The following is an 18,188-nucleotide window of genomic DNA, read 5'->3' as shown; positions in this document are numbered from 1 at the left end:
AGGAACCAAAGAAACCAGGGAACCTGAGGAAATAAGGAACCAAGGAACCTAAGGCACTAAGAAACCAAAGGAACCAAGGAACCTGAGGAACTAAGGAACCAAGGAACCTAAGGAACTAAGAAACCAAAAAACCCAAGGAACCTGAGAAGCCAAGGGACCAGAGGGAGCAAGGAATCTGGGGAACTAAGGAACCAAAGAAACCAAGGAACCCAAGGAACCGAGAAATCTGAGGAACCAGGGAATTTGAAAAACAAAAGAACCAGAGGAACCAAGGAACCTGTTGGACCAAAGAACCTGACAAAGTAATGGACTAGAAAAACTAAGGAACCTGTGGGACAAAGGAACCTGACAAACTAATGGACAAACTAAGGAACCTGAGGAACCAAGGGACATGAAGAACTAGGGAACCAAGAACCCAAGGAACCAAAAATAAAAAAATAAAAAAACTAAGGAGAAACTAAGAAAGCAAAGAACCTGAGGGGTCAACGGACCAGAGGAACCAAGGAACCTGTGGGACCAAAGAACCTGACAAACTAATGGACAAACTAAGGAACCTGAGGAACCAAGGAACATGAAGAACAATGAACCAAGAACCCAACAAACTAAAAAAAACCAAGGAGGAACTAAGAAAGCAAGAATCCAGCAGGGTCAAAGGACCAGAGGAATCAAGGAACTATATGATTTAAGGAACCAAAGAAACCAGGGAACCTGAGGAAGTAAGAAACCAAGGAACCTAAGGCACTAAGGAACCAAGGAACCTGAGGGGCCAGGGGACCAGAGGGACCAAGGAACCTGAGGAACCTGAGGAACCAAGGAACCAAAGGAACTAAGAAACCAAAGGAACCAAGTAACCTGCGGGTCCAAGGGACCAGAGGGACCAAGGAATCAGAGGAACTAAGGAACCAAGAAACCTAAGGAACTAGGTATCCAAGGAACCAAAGGAACTAAAGGAACCAAGAAACAGGAGGAACCAAAGAATCTCACAAACTAAGGGACCGGAAAAACTAAGGAAACTGAGGAACCAAGGAACCTAAGGAGCTAGGAACCAGAAGAATTAATCTGAGCAGGAACTAACAACTAAAAAACCTGACCTCTAAAGTCCCTGAACAAACAATCAACAAAAGAAACATTCCAGAAACAGATTCTTTTTTCTTTCAGTGTAAAAACAAAACAATGTCTGATGATGATGATGTCAGTGTGAAAAATTAATGTGATAAAGATCTTTGTCTAAAAAGTTCAAAAATTGTGAAAATTACTTGAACAATTAAATGTAAAATGCCATAGGCTTGTGCTAATAACGTCAGCATGTTGTATTTGTTTGGAAAACGTGTTTAGTATAAGACAGTTGTTTTGTCAGTGAACCTTGTGAGTTGTAATGGAGCCAAATTTTGTAACATTACCTTTGTTAAATGTTGCTGTTGTCCCTGGCTTCATATGAGTAGAGGAAATGTCCACTAGCTGCTAGGCTAATTTATACAATGTCCAGATAAAGACAAGTGTTTGTCTGTGAATGCTGCGAGTTATAGTGAAGCTGATTTGTGTACTTGTGTTTGAAATTGTCTCTATTAAGCCATGTTTAATGTGTGTTTAATGTGTGTTTTGAATCAACTAAACTTTACAGCACTTCACAGAAACCTTGTCGCCGACTAGTGTTTTGGAGGTGTAACTGCAGAGTGACACAGACACACCACCGCACAAGTATAAATACTCACAACAGCATAGGCAACACAAGTATTAATCCAGCTTAAGAAGCTATAAACATGGTATATTTGCTTTAAAATGACCTAAATGATAAATAAATACATGATTATTTGAATTGATGAATCATTTCAGCTCGAAATCAAACAGTTCCTTCTTGTGAATAACTTCATTTTCCTCACAGAGAGCTGTTACTGACATGCTTTTATTGCAGGTCACTCAGAAATGATAAAACCAAACCAAACAGTTATTACTCCAGTATCATACAGTATAATGTCATTCTGACTGTTACGTAATTACTATTAATACAGACGTGACTGCTTTGGCAGAATCTGGCTGAACACTGACGAGTCTATCTCAGCTATTTACACACACATCACAATGAAAGCATCCTGCTGGCAGCCATTTTGCTTTACCATAATGTAACAGACAAACAATATTACAAAAAAAAACAAAGTCTCATATGCTGAAGTATCTAAAATTCAGACTGAAGCAGTCGACGACTTGCTTCTCTGAGTTTGATCACAAGCAAAACGTTTTTTTTGTTTTTTTTTTAATCTCTACAAATAAATCATAAATAGCTAAACTCATGTGTGTCTAAGTTAAATATCCAAAGTGTGAACAAACACTTATTTCTGTTGAGTAAACAAATACATCCAAAAGGTCACTAGAAGCCGGAGAGAAGACACGTTTTTGCAGCCGTTCTATCAGATATGGCGAAAGCGTCTAGTTCCATCATGTTCAGCTGCAGACACATGAATACAGTCACTGTTCGCTCAAAGCGGCTGTTGTTTCGCTCCAACAGCACTTTCTGTACACGTTTAACACAGAGGTCAGAGCGCTAATGTTTACGCCATAAAGACACATTCAAAACGCAGTTTGTAGGAGATCTGAGAGTCTTTGTGGCCTGAAGTTTGAATCCACTTTAGTGTCCAGAGGCTTTGATGTTGTTTAGTTTGGACTCCGGCAGAGGACAGAGGCGTTTTCAGGCGTCTACAAACCCGACGTTATCCACAACAAAACATCATCTCTGCTCAGTTAAAGCAGTTTGGAGACATTTATATTAACCCATGTGTCTGTGTTTACCCGCCGCCTGCCTCTGACAGCAGAGAAGAAGAAGCACTAGCTGATATGTTGCTGTCTACGCGCCCCGTCAGTGGAGTTAAAAACACACTTGTCTCCTAGAGGAGCAGATACATGAAAGACCTATAGACAGACTGATGTTGTGGACAGACATGTTGGACGTCAGACCGCCGTCTCCTGGTCCTCCCTCTGGATCATCTGGTAATGTTGGCGGTTCTCCAGATATTCAGACAGTTCCTGGTCGTTGGCCTTCTCAGCACGATGTTTGGGAGTCTCGCCCTGGAACACAGAAACATTTAGACACAGAGGATTTTAGACATCAGGCGTCTGCTGACAAAGTCTGATCTGATATTTACCTGATGAAATATGTATCTGACACATTAGAATAACACCTTTAGAGAATAAATCTGACACAAATTACTTGATCTAGATACAAAGGATCCTGATTCAAAACTTAATTATTGATCTGGTTTGAATAAAAAAAAGGAATTGGAGAATGTGGCGACTAAAAAATCAAGTGGTTATCTAGAGATGATTGATTGTTCTGTTGTCAGTGAAGTTTGTCATTTTAACTGGTGAAGGTGAGGTCAGCACCAGCTGAACATGAGAAGCTGCTACCTGAATTATTTTATTAATTAATATCACAATAAATGACAAGAAACGCAGAAAAGCAGTGGGAAAAAAATGCAATTAAGAAACACAGGGAAATTCAGTTAAAAACACAGTAAAGAAATGCAGTTAAGTTCAGTAAAGAAACAAAGTAAAAAATATGCCGTAAAGAAAAGCAGTAAAGTTCAATAAAGAACCGCAGTAAATAAACAGTAAAGTTCAATTAAAAAAAACGCAGTCAAGAAATGCAGTAAAGTTCAGTGAAGAAATGCAGTAAAGTTCAGTGAAGAAACAAAGCAAAAAATACATAGTAAAGAAACGCAGTAAAAAAATATGCAGTAAAGAAACGCAGTAAAGTTTAATAAAGAAACACAGTAAATAAACAGTAAAGTTCAATTAAAAAAACGCAGTAAAGAAATACAGTAAAGTTCAGTGAAGAAATGCAGTAAAGAAACACAATTGAGTAAAAAACGCAGTAAAGAAATGCAGTAAAGTTCAGTAAAGAAACGCAGTAAAAAATATGCAGTAAAGAAACGCAGTAAACAAACAGTAAAGTTCAATTTAAAAAAAGCGTAGTAAAGAAACGCAGTAAAAAACATGTAGTAAAGAAACGCAGTAAAAAAAATATGTAGTAAAGAAACGCAGTAAAGTTCAGTAAAGGAACGCAGTAAATAAACTGTAAAGTTCAACAAAAAAAACGCAGTAAAGAAACCAAAAAGAAACGTTAAGAAATGCAGAAAGGAAGGTAGAAAAGAACTGCAGTTAAGAAACAGAAATAACTGCAGTAAAGAAACAGATAAGAAAAGCAAAAATGAAATGCTGAAAAGAAAGCAGAAGAGTGCAGTTAAGAAATGCAGATTAGTAATGCAGGAAAGGAGCGCAGTTAAATCAGAAATACTTTATTGGTCCTCGGGGAAAAAAATCAGGTTTGGTTGAATGTTGTCTTAAGAGCTTTATCTCAGGCAACTGGACTTGTTGAGTTTCTTGAAGTTTCTTTACGCTCTTTCAGTCCTGAACTGAAGAAGCCTCTTAGATGAGAGGTGAAACGTCTTCAAGAAACTTAAGTCCAGTTGACTATGATATAGCACTTAAGACTACCATGATCTGGATGACAGAGAGTCTTCATCATCATGTTAAATGTTGTTTTGTATTCATCAAATCAGATCAAAGGAAAACATTAAAAAGGCAATTCATCTTTAAAGTTACTCTGTACTACAGCAGGTATCAACAGACTGAGAAATAGAAAGATCAACAGACAGACAGATCAATAGACTGATAGATAAAGAGACAGATTGATAGACTGTGTGAGAATTAAAGAGGAACATTAAGAAGCCTCTCCTCTGGAACCCTCCAGAGAATCTCGGCTTCACACCAACAGTTTACACACTAAGTAACACATGAACTCTTTTCATTTGCTGGAGAGGAGAAGAAGAAGGAAAAAACTCAGATTATGGGCTGCTTCCTGTTACCACTAGCTTCACCATGGCAACGGTGAGCCGCGGCCTTTGTGTATGTCGGAGCGAGGCCGGGGATCCTGCGGCGCTCCGTTTCTCAATGACACACAACATTAATCACTTTAGAGAAGTGGGTCAAATACTGCTGGAGATCCTTTAAGAGTGTTGGTGGGACAGCTCAGGCTGGTGGCCGTCACTGTGCCTGAGAACGCCTCGCAGGGCCGCCGCGTACAGCAGGAAGCCGCCACTGCTGAGGGTCGGTCAGAGGAGTGTTTGACTGGTATCACACTATAATCAATAATAATATGTTCTCATGTCATAGACAAAGAGTGAAAGATTCTTTCGGTTTTTGCCTTTAATTAGTAATGGAGTTTTTATCCAGACAAATTTACGACTGTTATTTCACAACTGTAACATTTAAATCTTTCCGTTGAAGTTAGGGTTATTGTTAACGCAACAAACGCAACAGAGCGCAGTAAAGAAACACACATTTAGTAAAGAAACAAAGCAGAACTATGAAAGAAATGCAGCACAGCGCAGTTAGGCCCGATAACAGAGGATGTGTTCTAGCAGCTGGAGGTGGCTTTTTGTATTTGTTTTTTAATGACAATGAAGCTTTGTGCTTGCGTTTTTTTGCGTAGTAATGCACCTTGCATTTCTGCGCTCTAGGTGCCTGGTGTTTTTGCCGGAGCGCTCTGAACTCCTCGAATAGCAAAAACTTCAACTCGGAAAAGCGTCTCACGTCATCTCTTTTTTCCCCGTTGTCCAATCAGATAATTTGAGAGGCGGGCCTTCTGTGGTGGTCACGACAACAACTGGTGGTACTCCCTGTGATCCACCCTCTTTTTTAGGGTCTCATGTACCCACGCAGATCTCCGTCCCCCTGTGCCCAACAAACTATTTACTGACAGCCTCTCACCCTCAACCAGAGCTACAGCAAGTACCCTCTGCCTCAACATTTTAGGAACTATATTCTAGTTACTGTGAAAAAAAAAGGTAGATTAACTACATGTCAGGGGGGGTTGCCTGACAACAACAAGTAGGCGCAGCAAGTGTTTGTATTTACTAGAGGGATTTAAATTTTTTTTAAAAAGGCAGTGTGGTGCATCTCCTGTTTTGCAACCTGCAAAACGCTTTCTGTGTGATCGGGGCCTAATGAAATGCAGCAGAGTACTATAATAGTAAAAAAAACAATCAAAGTACTGTAAAGTAACACAGCAAAGTGCAGTAATAAACGCAGCAGAGTGCTGTATAGAAACATTAAATCAACATCAAAGAATGAACAAAATGTGACCACATACCTGCTTAACTAATAACGTTCCCTTCAGCTGCACTCTGTGTTTACTGATAACATTAGCATGCTAGCATTAGCTAATTAACATTATACCTGCTTAACATGCTAGCATTGTCGCTAGTCAGGATTTCTTTCAAATGTAAAAAAAGCAACAAAATTTTTAAAAAAAAAATTTCCTCCACTACGGTTGCGGGAACTTCAACAGTTAGTGGCCCTTATTCTCCTGTAGGTGACATTAAAGAGGACACAACAAGATGACGTAATGCAAAGAGCTCGAACCAAAGCTCAAACGATGGAAAATAAAAAGCAGAAAGCGTGATCCTTTTATATTGTATTTAATAACTTTACCCAGAGTTAGCATGAAGCTACTATCAGGCTTCATTAAGTTATCATTAACTGAAACAATTTATTAAATGTACGTCTGTGTTTATTATTGACTCTCTGGATGGATTCAACTTCTCTACAAACTTTTTGTTTCCGTCATCGTTCATATATATGTTGTAGAGAAGCGAGAAGTTTTGAACGTCCGACTGGTCGAATGTCTTCCTCACAGTGTGAATATGTGAGTGTGTATTTTAGGGGAGTGTGTGTTACAGGTTGAGTGTTGGTTTACCTGCAGGTCTGTCTTCATGAGCGACGCCCCGGCTTCCACCAGGTAGTGACAGATGCTCCTCTGACAGGAGGAGGCAGCTTTATGGAGCGCCGTCTCGCCTCTGAAACAACATGAAAATCAATAACACACAAAACAATTAACGCAGTTTCAAATGTTCAGTTTTCATGTGGCGGAGAAGAAATAATAAAAACAAAACATTAGATGAAAAACAGAAACTCACGTCTCTCTCTCAGTTATGTCCAGATGAGATGTCGGCACTGAATATAAAAAGAAATAAAATGTGTTTAGAAAAATTATTCATTAATAAACTGTACAGAGAAAATCACCTTTATCTCCAGACAGCGACATGATCAATACGTAAAACACTGGAATAAATGCACTACATAATATATAAGATGTAACCCATCACGTGTGTCTCTGAAAAACCCTGTTTCTTTACAACCCGTCTAAAGGAATAATATTATACATTCATGATATTTGTGAGATGAATAAAATGTTGCCATTTGTTTTGTATGCAGATGATACAATGTTTTCCCTTCTGGAGAAAAATAGTTTGGGATAAAACTGACAATGAAAATTTAGAAAAAGAAAAATATCAAGAGATGGAATTACCATCTAAAGGCCTATAAAAGACAAAAGTGTCAGCATTCTGAACAAAGAAAGTACAAGTTGGATTATAAGAATCCTTTTTCACTTCTTGTTAATTTCACTTAGTTACTGTATAAAGTAAACAAAACATATATAACTAATATTATTCCTCTACACATATACACACTACAGAAAACGATTAAAATTATAAATGGAGGTTAAAAGTCCAGTGTAAGATTTATGCCAGGTTCAATTATATATTATATATTATATAATATTATATATATATTCAATTATAACCTGACGCAGCATCGTACAGCGTAGGCTCGGATCGTGAACGACAATGAGTAACAAAGAGTCTAGCGTGCTTGATTTTCTTTTTGTTGTTCACGACTTCTCCCAAGCTAGCAAGGAAATATATAGAGGATATAAACAAACTGACCAGGGGTCTCATTTATAAAACACTGCGTAGGATCCAGACTACAAATGTACGTACGCACAAAGGCCAAAAATGTTATGCGCCAAAAAATATTAAACAATTTCTACAATCAAGCTTTCACCTTATCATGTATGTCGCTAATTTCCCATCTCCGAAATGTTCGCAAGCATGGAGTCAAAGTTTCTCCAAGTCTCAAATCTGCTTTTAAAGAGCAAAACTTTTGCGTGGGAAATGGAGTACGCCTCTTTCAGGCCTCGTTTTGTGTGCACACAATGTTTATAAATGAGACCCTAGATGATTTTTCAGGTTACAAATAAGTGTTTCTCCAAAGCTGTTTGGCATGTCGGAGACAAACTGCTAGTCTAGCAACTACTAATGTGTGCTAAACTTTTTTCTCTGACAACTTGAGATGCACATGTTCATGAGGTTTTTACAGGGAGCTAAATTTTCTACAGAGGTCGCTTCCTCTCCAAAATAAACAGACCATGTGATTTTATCTGGTAGAAACACTGAATAAAACACTTTTGGGTTAAAAAAACAGTGTTTTTCTGATGCTCTGTTTGAGGATGGACTTCTAACTACGGTGGCAAGTGCAAAAACGCAAATGTCCCTTTTAGAGCCAGTGCTTGGTTTGTCCATTCTGGGCTACTGTAAAGACATAGCAGTGCAACGTGGCAGTCTCTTTAGATGAGGACCCGCTCCCTATGTAGTTATAAATGGCTCATTCTAAGGTAACGTGTGTGTTAATATTTGTATTCAAGTGTCTTATATAAGGTAGTTTAAAGGTTTAAAGTATGTGCAGACCAGTTATGTGACATGTTTTGAGCAGACAGCAGGTGACATGACATTTTCTTCTCTCTGCTCAGACAGTACAGAGTGTTCACAGAGGAGATAATGATGTTCCACACTGAAGTTTATACTCTGTGTTTGAGGTTTTGTACTTCAGCATTTAAATTAATCAATAAATTATTGTTGACGTATACCTATTTTTTTCAATTAAAAAATGTGATACACAATAAAATCACAAAATAAAATTAAAAAAAACAAAAACAAAAACAAAAAACCATTTCCTCCAGTGACAGTGTGCGTGCACAGAGAGGTGACGTGTCACACCAGTCATTAAGTTTAAACTTAAGCCTGTTGTGTGTCACCTGCTGCTGGAAGCTTAACATGTTTCACATTCAGACACAGAGCTGCAGTCACACTATGTCTGTTACACAAGGATCTGACTTTAACTGCTGCTGACGTCTGCAACCGCTCAAAACTACCTGACTGTCATTATTACATCGTTAACACGCAGGTGCACTGTGGGAAAGTCTGTCAGCAGACTCCAGACAAGAACCAAACTCAGTGATGGTTTGCCACATTTTTAGTCCTGTAACTCTTTTAACACACTTTATTTAACTTTCATGCTTATTTCACCACACTATACAAAATCAGCTCACAATTATCCAAAGTAAAATGATGGTTATTCGTACTTCTAACTCTGGTATCTATAAAAAGTACTGCCTTGTTTTATCTTTTTAAAGTGAATTTAATGCTATTTTTTACACTGATGATCAGAAAAACATGTCAAAGTCAAAGTGAGAAAGTGTTTTTTGTTAATGTGATTCAAAAAAGACACACACAAAAAAAATCACAGTGACCTTTAACCATTAACCACACAAATACATCGATCAGCCAAAACATTAATATCACTGGCTGGTGAAACGAGTAACATTGATCATCTTGTCCCACTGCAATGTTCTGCTGGGAAAACTCTGGTCCTGGCATTCATGTGGATGCCACCTGACACTCCATCCAACCAAACACAGTCACAGACCAAGTACTCTTCCTCATGGCAATGGCGCTCTCCAATGGCAGTGGCTTCCCCAGCAGGCCGATGCGCCACACCATAAAAACTGCTCGGGAATGACCCAGGGAACGTGACAAGGAACTAAGGTCGATGACCTGGCCTCCAGATTCCCCGGATCCCAATAAGATTGAGCATCCGTGGGACATGCTGGTACCACAGAGGTACTGCTGATCCATGGTGGGGCCTCCTTGGATTGGATTTAGCTCTGACCTGTTGAGGCATGGACAGGGGACCTCTGGGGGTGTCCTGGGGTGACTGGCACCTGGGCATTGACGGTGGATCCTCTGTGTCCTGTGGGTTGTGAAGTGGGGTAGCGGCATATCCTATAAATGCTTGATTAAATTGGGATCTGGGGAATCTGGAGGCCAGGTCGACACCTTAATCTATAGCCCCTTTTACACTGCCAGATTTTCAGTGAATGTTGGGCCGTTTTGCAGGCAAGCTGCGAGCGTTTAGACACACAGAGCCGGATTGGCGAGTTGATCCGAGGTGCCTAATTTTCCGCTTCGTAGGGTAGACATATTAGCGGAACCTTTTGGTTTAAACAGACCGAGGTGGCCTTCCGCCACAGGAGGAGAAGACTTGTGGGAGGAGCTGTTGATGACGCCGCACGTGCGACCCACTGGCGGTGGATAAACAGGAAACAGCTGATAGCAGAATTAGCGAGCAGCTAGTAGCAAGAGGGAAACACAAACCTGACAGACACTGTAAAGATGAGCAACTGGGCAGACAAGGAATTGCGCGCCCTCCTTGTCCTCGCAAACGAAGAGGCCATTAACCGTCAGATGACAGGGACGGTGAGGAACGGGCCGACTTATGAGAGAATAGCCGAAGGACTGACCAGCCGCGGCTTCCCTCCCACGTCACTGTTTACGTCACATGCTGAGCTACACGTTTTGTTACTTGCTCACGCCCCCATTGCCCTGAAAAAGGCACATTCTGTATAAACAAAAGTAGGCAGGCGGCATTTTGCCACACTCCCCGATTTTTTTTTTTTTTTATACTGCCAATGCTGGACGAAGACTGATTGGGCTTTCCTGCAAATCTGCACAATTCCTATTTAAAAAGGGCTTCTTTGTCAAGGTCTTCAGGCCTCTCCTGGGCAATTTTTGCGGCATAGCATTATACATTGTCCTTCTGGGGGGGCAATGTCATTAGAGAGCGCCATTACCATGTGTTTAGGTGGGGGGAGCGCGTCAGGTGGCATCCACATGAATGCCAGGACCTGAGGTTTCTCAGCAGAACACTGCATTGTTATGACATGATCGATGTTATTCAATTCATCTGTAAGTGGTTTTAATACTATGACTGAACGGTGTATAATCAGTTCATTTGTAAGTCCAAGTGGACGTTTGTGCCAAATTTGAAGATATTTCCTCAAGTTGTTCTTGAGCTAAACATAAAATCTCCTGCCACGGCTGTTGGTGGCGCGGAGGCATAAAAAATAACACAGAATATAGAACGAGAAAGAAATTGAATGATGATGTATGTTTAATATCGTATCAGTCTGTGTGTGTGTGTGTGTGTGTGTGTTTATATGTGCACAAGTGTCTTATATAAGGTACTTTAAAGGTTTAAAGTATGTGCAGACCAGTTATGTGACATGTTTTGAACAGACAGCAGGTGACATGATGTTTTCTTCTCTCTGCTCAGACAGTACAGAGTGTTCACAGAGGAGATAATGATGTTCCACACTGAAGTTTATACTCTGTGTTTATACTTTTTGTTTTCACTAAAGTGTTTGAATAAATACTCTTTTTTTTTTTTACCTGAAATATCAGTAAACACAACCCCAATTCTAAAAAATCTGTTACCAATTAACCTGTGAAATGTTTCAGGTGTTTTTTGAGCTGTCAGCAACCTTCCCAGTCTTTTGTTGCCCCTGTGCCAACTTTTTAGGAACATGCTGCAGATATCAAATTCAGAACAAGCGCTTTTTACAAAAAGAACAAAAATAGTTTGAGGATCGCACACAGATATGTCCGTCAGCAGATAAAAAGTTTTTAATGAAGTCTTTCAAGCATTTTTAAGGACAAAGCGCTTTTGGCCGTCTGGCCGAGGCCGTCCGAAACTATTTTTGTTCTTTCTGGATATTAATTTGGACTACGCACCACGAGGGTCAGAGCGCAGTGGTAACTTTGAACGCTTTTTACAAAAAACAATCAAGTTAATCAGTTTGGATGTTAAATATCTTGTCTATTGTGTTGTAGTCAACTGAAAATATGTCGAAAAAGAGTCACAAATTATTGTACTCTGTTATTACTTATGCTTTACATGGCGTCCAAGCTTTTTAGGAATTGGGATTGTCAATCATAAAAAACAGTGACAGTGTGCGTGCACAGAGAGGTGACGTGTCACAGCGGAGTCATTTGGTTCAAACTCATCGATCACTCCTCCTCTGAGCTGCTTATTAAGGAGCCTATATGTTCACCTGCTGCTGGAAGTTTAACATGCTTCACATTCAGACACAGAGCTGCAGTCACACCATGTCTGTCACACAAGAATCTGACTTTAACTGCTGCTGACGTCTGCAACCGCTCAAAACTACCTAACTACCATTATTACATTGTTAACACACAGGTGCATCGTGGGAAAGTCTTTGTCAGCAGACTCCAGACAAGAACCAAACTCAGTGACAGTTTTCCAGTAACATTAAACTCTGTTAACAGCCAGCTCACAGTTATCCTAATTAAACTGTCTTGAATGAATGTTCCCTTCTTTTATCATTTTAGAGGAGGTTTAATATGGCTTTTTTTAAATACTGATTGACAGAAAAAAAATCCTAAATGCTAAAGTGAAAAAGTGTTGATCTGTTGATGAGAGTCAAAAAAGAGTCACATAAATCAGTTTTGATTCTGTGTTGAGAAACAATAAAATATTAAACACTTCAGATAAGGTGAAAACTTTTTATAAGCACTGTGACATGTAATATAACGTATAACGTATTTATGGACTCTGAAATCACAGAGCTATGTGCTGCTGCTGCTGCTGCTGCTGCTGGCGCCCCCTAGTGGTGACATCACAACAGACACAGTGCTGAACAGCAGTGCAGGCTCAGTAAATCTGAACTGAGGGAGTTCAGATAAAGAGGATGAAAGTGACACTTGAATAGACTTCCCTGGATTTTGTCTCATTTTTCAACAAACATTAAACCATCAGAATCTGAAACTGATCTGAAAAGAATAAGAAATACTTTGAGACTTTAATTCACAAGAACAACAAACTTTTGTTTCAGGTATTTTTCTAGAAATGTTCTGTATCTTAAAGTCAAACAGATCTGAACTGACATCAAGAACAAATTTGATCAGAGGAATTATGTGACAGAACAGTGATTAAATGTCTTTTTACTTTATTTTCTTATGGGTAGTTGTTCATGCTCGTTTAGCTGTTTTATTTCATTTTAGATTATTTTATAGATCCTATTTTTATTTCTCTTCTTAAAAATGTGTCTTTTATGTTTTGTTTCTTTTATGTCCTGCTTCTTTTTTATTGATATTTCCACGCAAAAAGAAGAACAGGCTCACATGTGGAATGAAATACTTACAGAGGAGCAGGTTTTTCACTGACACGTGTGACAGGTTACATCTTATAGGCACATCAATCATATTCTTGTAAAGACATTTCTGTGTGATGGATTTGTTGCTCACAGTCAGAAAGATTTTAAAGAGACACTCATCTTGATTTTACGTAAGTGTAATGTGACAAAAGATCAACTTCTTTTTACAGTATGAGCCAATAAAAGGGCATTCATCCTGTCCCTGGTGACTCGTTTGTAAAACCTGCTGTTGATGGCACCGCTTCCTTTACATTTCCAGACCAAAAAAGGCTGTCAACAGGTGTGCAGACAGACAGCTGTTCTCAAATACAGTTAAAGCAGAAGTGGTACTCTCAAGTGCAACACTGTCCCACGCTTGCAGTTACTTAGATAAAAAGAAAATATATTGCGGATGTGTTTATCCATACATGACCTTTCTTTTGCATGTGCATGCTGACTAAAATGTGTACGTAGTGTTTGACCATGCAGGGCACTGGGTGAGAAAAGAACAGACTAGTACTGCACATCTGGTTGTTGCATCCCGTGAAAATAAACATTTTTAATCAAAAATCACTGCTCTCGTGTGATTGATTCTGATTTTATTTCTTTAACAGTACTTTTCCTGAGGACAATCACAGCGATAACTGCAGATGTGGGCAAAATTTGTCACTAAATATCATGTGTTTTTCTAGCAGAAATCTTCCCAAAACTTTCACCCTGACATTCCAACACATCTTTATATCTTAACGCCTTTTATGTTTCTGTGCAGCACTTTGAATTATCATCCTGTTGAAAGCCTCTGTACAAACATGTACAGTATGTACAGTATGCAACGTGTGTTAAGTGTGGGTGTGTGTGTGCGTGCTGTGCATTCTTGTCTCACCGTGGTCGATGAGGTACTTGAGGATGTCTTTGCTGCCGGCCTTCACAGCGTGATGCAGCAGCGTGCAGCCAGCTGCGTCCTGCAGCAGGATGTCCGCCCCCTGCTGGTGGAGCTCTGTCAGCTGCACAACAACAACACAGTGAGACACTTCAGTCACCAGGTGCAGTTAAATAAAGGTGGGGTAATGCTTTAACACTTCAGTCCAGCCGCCAGAATCAAAGAGAGCATCTAGGGAAGTAAAAAATGTTCAGGAGAACAAATCAATTAAGATTTTAACAAAACTTTGATGTTTTCTAAGATCTATGTTAAAGAGGTGTAAAGTGTTGAAACTCTCCATGAAGAGCAGACTCACTCTGTTCAGGTCTTCAGTCTTGATGCAGTTGATCAACTCTGCATCTAAAAAGCAGATAAAATCATTAAAAACTGACTGTTACAGTGAACGAGCAGCTCAGACACGTTAAATCAAACCATCACAGCAGAGAGGAAAGAGCTGGATCCTCTGGACACTGACACTGACATGTTTTTGGTTTCTGATCTCTAAAAACAAACACGTCTTCATGTTGTTGTAGGTTGGAAATGTTTATGAGCTGTTAGCACTTCAATTACAGTGATTTTTACTTCTAGGATTATTTATTCAAATAATTGTATCTGAATATCTTTTATAGAGCAGTTGGAGTCCACATCTACATTTAAGGCTCATTTTCCTGATCATTACAGTGTGCATGGTACCCTGAGTTCAAATGTTGTAATAGGCACAAAGGTAAGATTAAATAAGGTACTAAAAAATAAAAATTACATCAACAAAAAAATAATAAAAAGGAGACCAGTAACAGGCTGACCATTATCCCCATAATCACAGGTCCACCCTCCCATACCCACACCATTCCTCCCACCTCCCTCCACCCACAGAGACTCATCACTCTTCAGTCATCTCAGGTGTTGTGCAGTGTGTGCTTAGGTTTGAACTGCTGTACTAGATTTGTGGTTGCAAGTTTTATTGAACTGTTGGAGCCTGTCACATCTTATCCTTTCCAAATATAATAATACATGATTATATAACTACGATTATACATTACTAGTCCATACCCATTGGTAGCTTTGTCACCTTCTACCTATGCCAATCCTTAATGCCTATGTGCAGTTTCACATAGATTGACCACATCAGTGAGTAGAAAAACGTGGAACAGACAGAATGACTGACTGACAGAATGACACACTGACAGTTTCCGTGATTATGTACAGCATACCATACCATGACTTAGTCATACCAAACATTAGAAAAAACAAACAAACCCCAAAACATTGGTCCACAGGGGGAGCCACAGCGATCGGTCGCATTTTAGCCATTTTTAAGCATTTTTCTGTTGTTATAGCGCCACCCAGTTGCCAATTAGAGTTAAATTTCTCCAGTCACCTTGAGGCGTCCTGTTCTACATATCTACCAAGTTTAGTAAAAATGGATATCGCGGTTAGGCCTAGATAAGAAATGAGCTCTCTAGCGCCCCCATTTTGTTTGATGGGGTCAATAATGGAGGGGTCCCCTCAGATTATGTGTGCTCATATGCCTACAAAGTTGCGTGGTGATGGGTGAAACCCTTGAGATGTTATACACCTTTATGTGATGAGCCACGCCCTCCGCAATATTCATTGCCTTATAGAAGCTCAGTTTTAGTAAGTTTTCCAACTTTTGCCAAGAGGGAACTTTAGATATTGGTCCCTAGATTATGTTCACCCAGTTTCATGCAGATCGCTCAAACTTCCTAGGAAGAGATTGATTTGAAGTGTTTTTCAAAAAATTCAAAATGGCGGAAAATCTATATACGCGGAAGTTATGGGTTCCTGAGGCAAATGTGTTCCTCTATGTAGAATTTATTTGTGGTGATCTTTTCTAAAGTGCTAAAATTGGACATTTTTGGACTGTGACTGTCTGTGCGCAGATTTACATTATAGTCACTTATTATTTATCATTCTATTTTCTAATTTTCCCCCTTCTCAGTTTTCTTGGTCTGACTGTATGTCAGCATGTATTTTTATTTTCTTTCTTGGTTTTGTTTTTGTATTAACTTCTTCAAAATGTTTTTTTAACGTAGCCATTAATGCATCCACATTTAAAAAACACATTATATCATATGTAGCAAGTATCAGTGTGTATACAGTGTTAGAGTTGCATCTGTTACTTGTGGAGAAACATCATGAGAAACTTTTACCTTTTTCAGGATTGTGTGAGGTAGCACTGGAAGGACTGTGAGAGGATAAGACAGATAAATAAAATATTAGATGTGAACATGGAGGAGATAATCACTAAAACAAACACAAACTTACAGCGATGCCGTCGTACCTAATGATGGGTCTGAAATCAGCGAGCGTTGTGTTGGAGCGATGGACATTGATGATCTTTGCCCCTCTCCTTCAGATCACAGAGACACAGTGAGGACAAGATGGACAGAAGACACGTTCAGAAGCTGCTTCAGTTCATGGTACCAGCAGTAACACTGTGTGTGGTACCATGAAGTATTTAAAGCTGACAGACAAACAGAGCTCAGAGTGTCAACTTGTGTAAAACAAAAAGTTGCACAAATATCCATCAAACAGTCAGCTGTTTGGTATTTATACATATATATACTATATGTATGTATAAATATATAAATGTGCTCATGATGACACTGATGACATAATAATACAACAAACAAAGTTCTTTTAGTCCCGTTTGTGTGAAATAATTCAATTATTTATCATCTATATGACATGAAAATCTCACGGTGCTGGAAAGTACAAGTACAGCACTTAACTTCAGATTCACCATTTCGTACCCTCCCCATGTTTCGGCCGGGTTATGTGACAAAATATGTTCTGATCCTCACTCAGAGGGAAAAAGAAAGCGCTGTAGAGCCTTGTTCCTGTGGGCTACAGCAACACTAAACCCCTGAGCTTGCCTGAGAAGGACTAAATGCACAAAGCTGCTATATTTAAATATCCCATGGAGAGAGACTCTCACTGCAGACTGTTCTATTTTGTTCTGAAAATGCTGGCGTGCACTCAGCAGTGAGTGACAACAACCCCCGCCCACATTTAAGAGGACTGTTTGCAGGGGAAATGCTAGGGTCTGGGTACCATGTCTAAAGTTTTGGTGGGGACGGGGCTTTAGAAGCCAGACTTTGATTTGGTAGGTTGACAAATGAGTTCCTCAATCTGTTCAATCGAACCTGTCGAACTCTAAATCTTCTGTGTGATGACAAAAGCTGATGAGATGGATCAGACGTTATGTTTCCTGCCAGAGACACATGAAAACCTTCTTGCCTTCTTGGCAATAAACCTGATGTGTGTGTTTGTCTGTCCCTACCTGCAGAGGGCAGTCTTAGAGGAGCTTTGGGACAAAGCGTCAGCCACCGAACTGTCACTTGAAATCCTCTTCCTCTGAAACTCTCTCACCCTGAAACACACAGACAGACAGACAGACAGACAGACAGACAGACAGAGAGGTGGTTTTTGTTCCTGTGTTTTAGGACTGATTTCTATTTTCTGACTCTAAACTCTCTCAGTAAATGAGGCAGCAACGTTCAGGTGTCTCAGTGACCCAGGAAACTGAAGCCACGCGGGGACAAAGGTTCAGATCAGCAGCTCCATGGAAACGACACTTCAAACAGCAGCAGGAGCTCATTTCATGTCAGATAATAAACACCAGCTGCCGCTCAGGCTCATTCTCATTCACTCAGCCTCTGAGCCGGTCATCATGATGCTCCAATAACTGCTGCAGGACCACCTTCATTCAGCAGGAGGCGCTCTGCTCACATTCAGTTTTATATTCTCCTCATGCACGTTCTTATTATATCTGAATACTTCTTGTGATAATTGTTTATATATAACTCTGATGTGAAATCATCCAGCAGTGTCCTGCCTCTCACCTCGGTGTGGTCGAGGAGGTCGGGGAGCAGGGGAAGGCGAACTGTCTCTGCTGGTCCTGGTGCTCCTCAGAGTCCACCAGGTCAGGCATTCCGGGGGAGGTGCCCACCGTCTCCTTGGAGACCATCTCCGGGTCCAGGATGTACAGCTCCTCCTGAGAGATCTCCGTCACATAGTTGAGGTGTTCCTGGAGCACGTCACACAAATGTTAATGAAATGAGTTGAGAATAACAAATA

General features: G+C 39.9%; 1 protein-coding gene across 4 annotated transcripts in view; it reads right to left on the bottom strand.

Moving 5' to 3' along the window:
• Positions 1 to 1,887: 1,887 nt before the first annotated feature.
• The window catches only part of dgkzb (diacylglycerol kinase, zeta b), a 70,754-nt gene continuing 54,453 nt past the window's right edge, over positions 1,888 to 18,188 (bottom strand). For 3 of the 4 annotated variants that reach the window (XM_078167662.1, XM_078167660.1, XM_033635460.2), the window contains 9 exons: positions 17,954 to 18,138; positions 17,392 to 17,481; positions 16,390 to 16,458; positions 16,259 to 16,293; positions 14,404 to 14,447; positions 14,052 to 14,172; positions 6,972 to 7,008; positions 6,752 to 6,851; positions 1,888 to 3,060 (listed from right to left, as the gene is read on the bottom strand). In XM_078167662.1, coding sequence (XP_078023788.1) covers positions 2,944 to 3,060; positions 6,752 to 6,851; positions 6,972 to 7,008; positions 14,052 to 14,172; positions 14,404 to 14,447; positions 16,259 to 16,293; positions 16,390 to 16,458; positions 17,392 to 17,481; positions 17,954 to 18,138 — 798 coding nt within the window. In that variant the 3' untranslated portion in view covers positions 1,888 to 2,943. The remainder of the gene's footprint in view (positions 3,061 to 6,751; positions 6,852 to 6,971; positions 7,009 to 14,051; positions 14,173 to 14,403; positions 14,448 to 16,258; positions 16,294 to 16,389; positions 16,459 to 17,391; positions 17,482 to 17,953; positions 18,139 to 18,188) is intronic. The other variant, XM_078167661.1, reaches the window with a different exon arrangement.

Source organism: Epinephelus lanceolatus, chromosome 5 (genome assembly GCF_041903045.1).
Source record: "Epinephelus lanceolatus isolate andai-2023 chromosome 5, ASM4190304v1, whole genome shotgun sequence".
Taxonomy (NCBI): domain Eukaryota; kingdom Metazoa; phylum Chordata; class Actinopteri; order Perciformes; family Serranidae; genus Epinephelus; species Epinephelus lanceolatus.
This window is presented reverse-complemented; position numbering and strand designations above follow the sequence as displayed.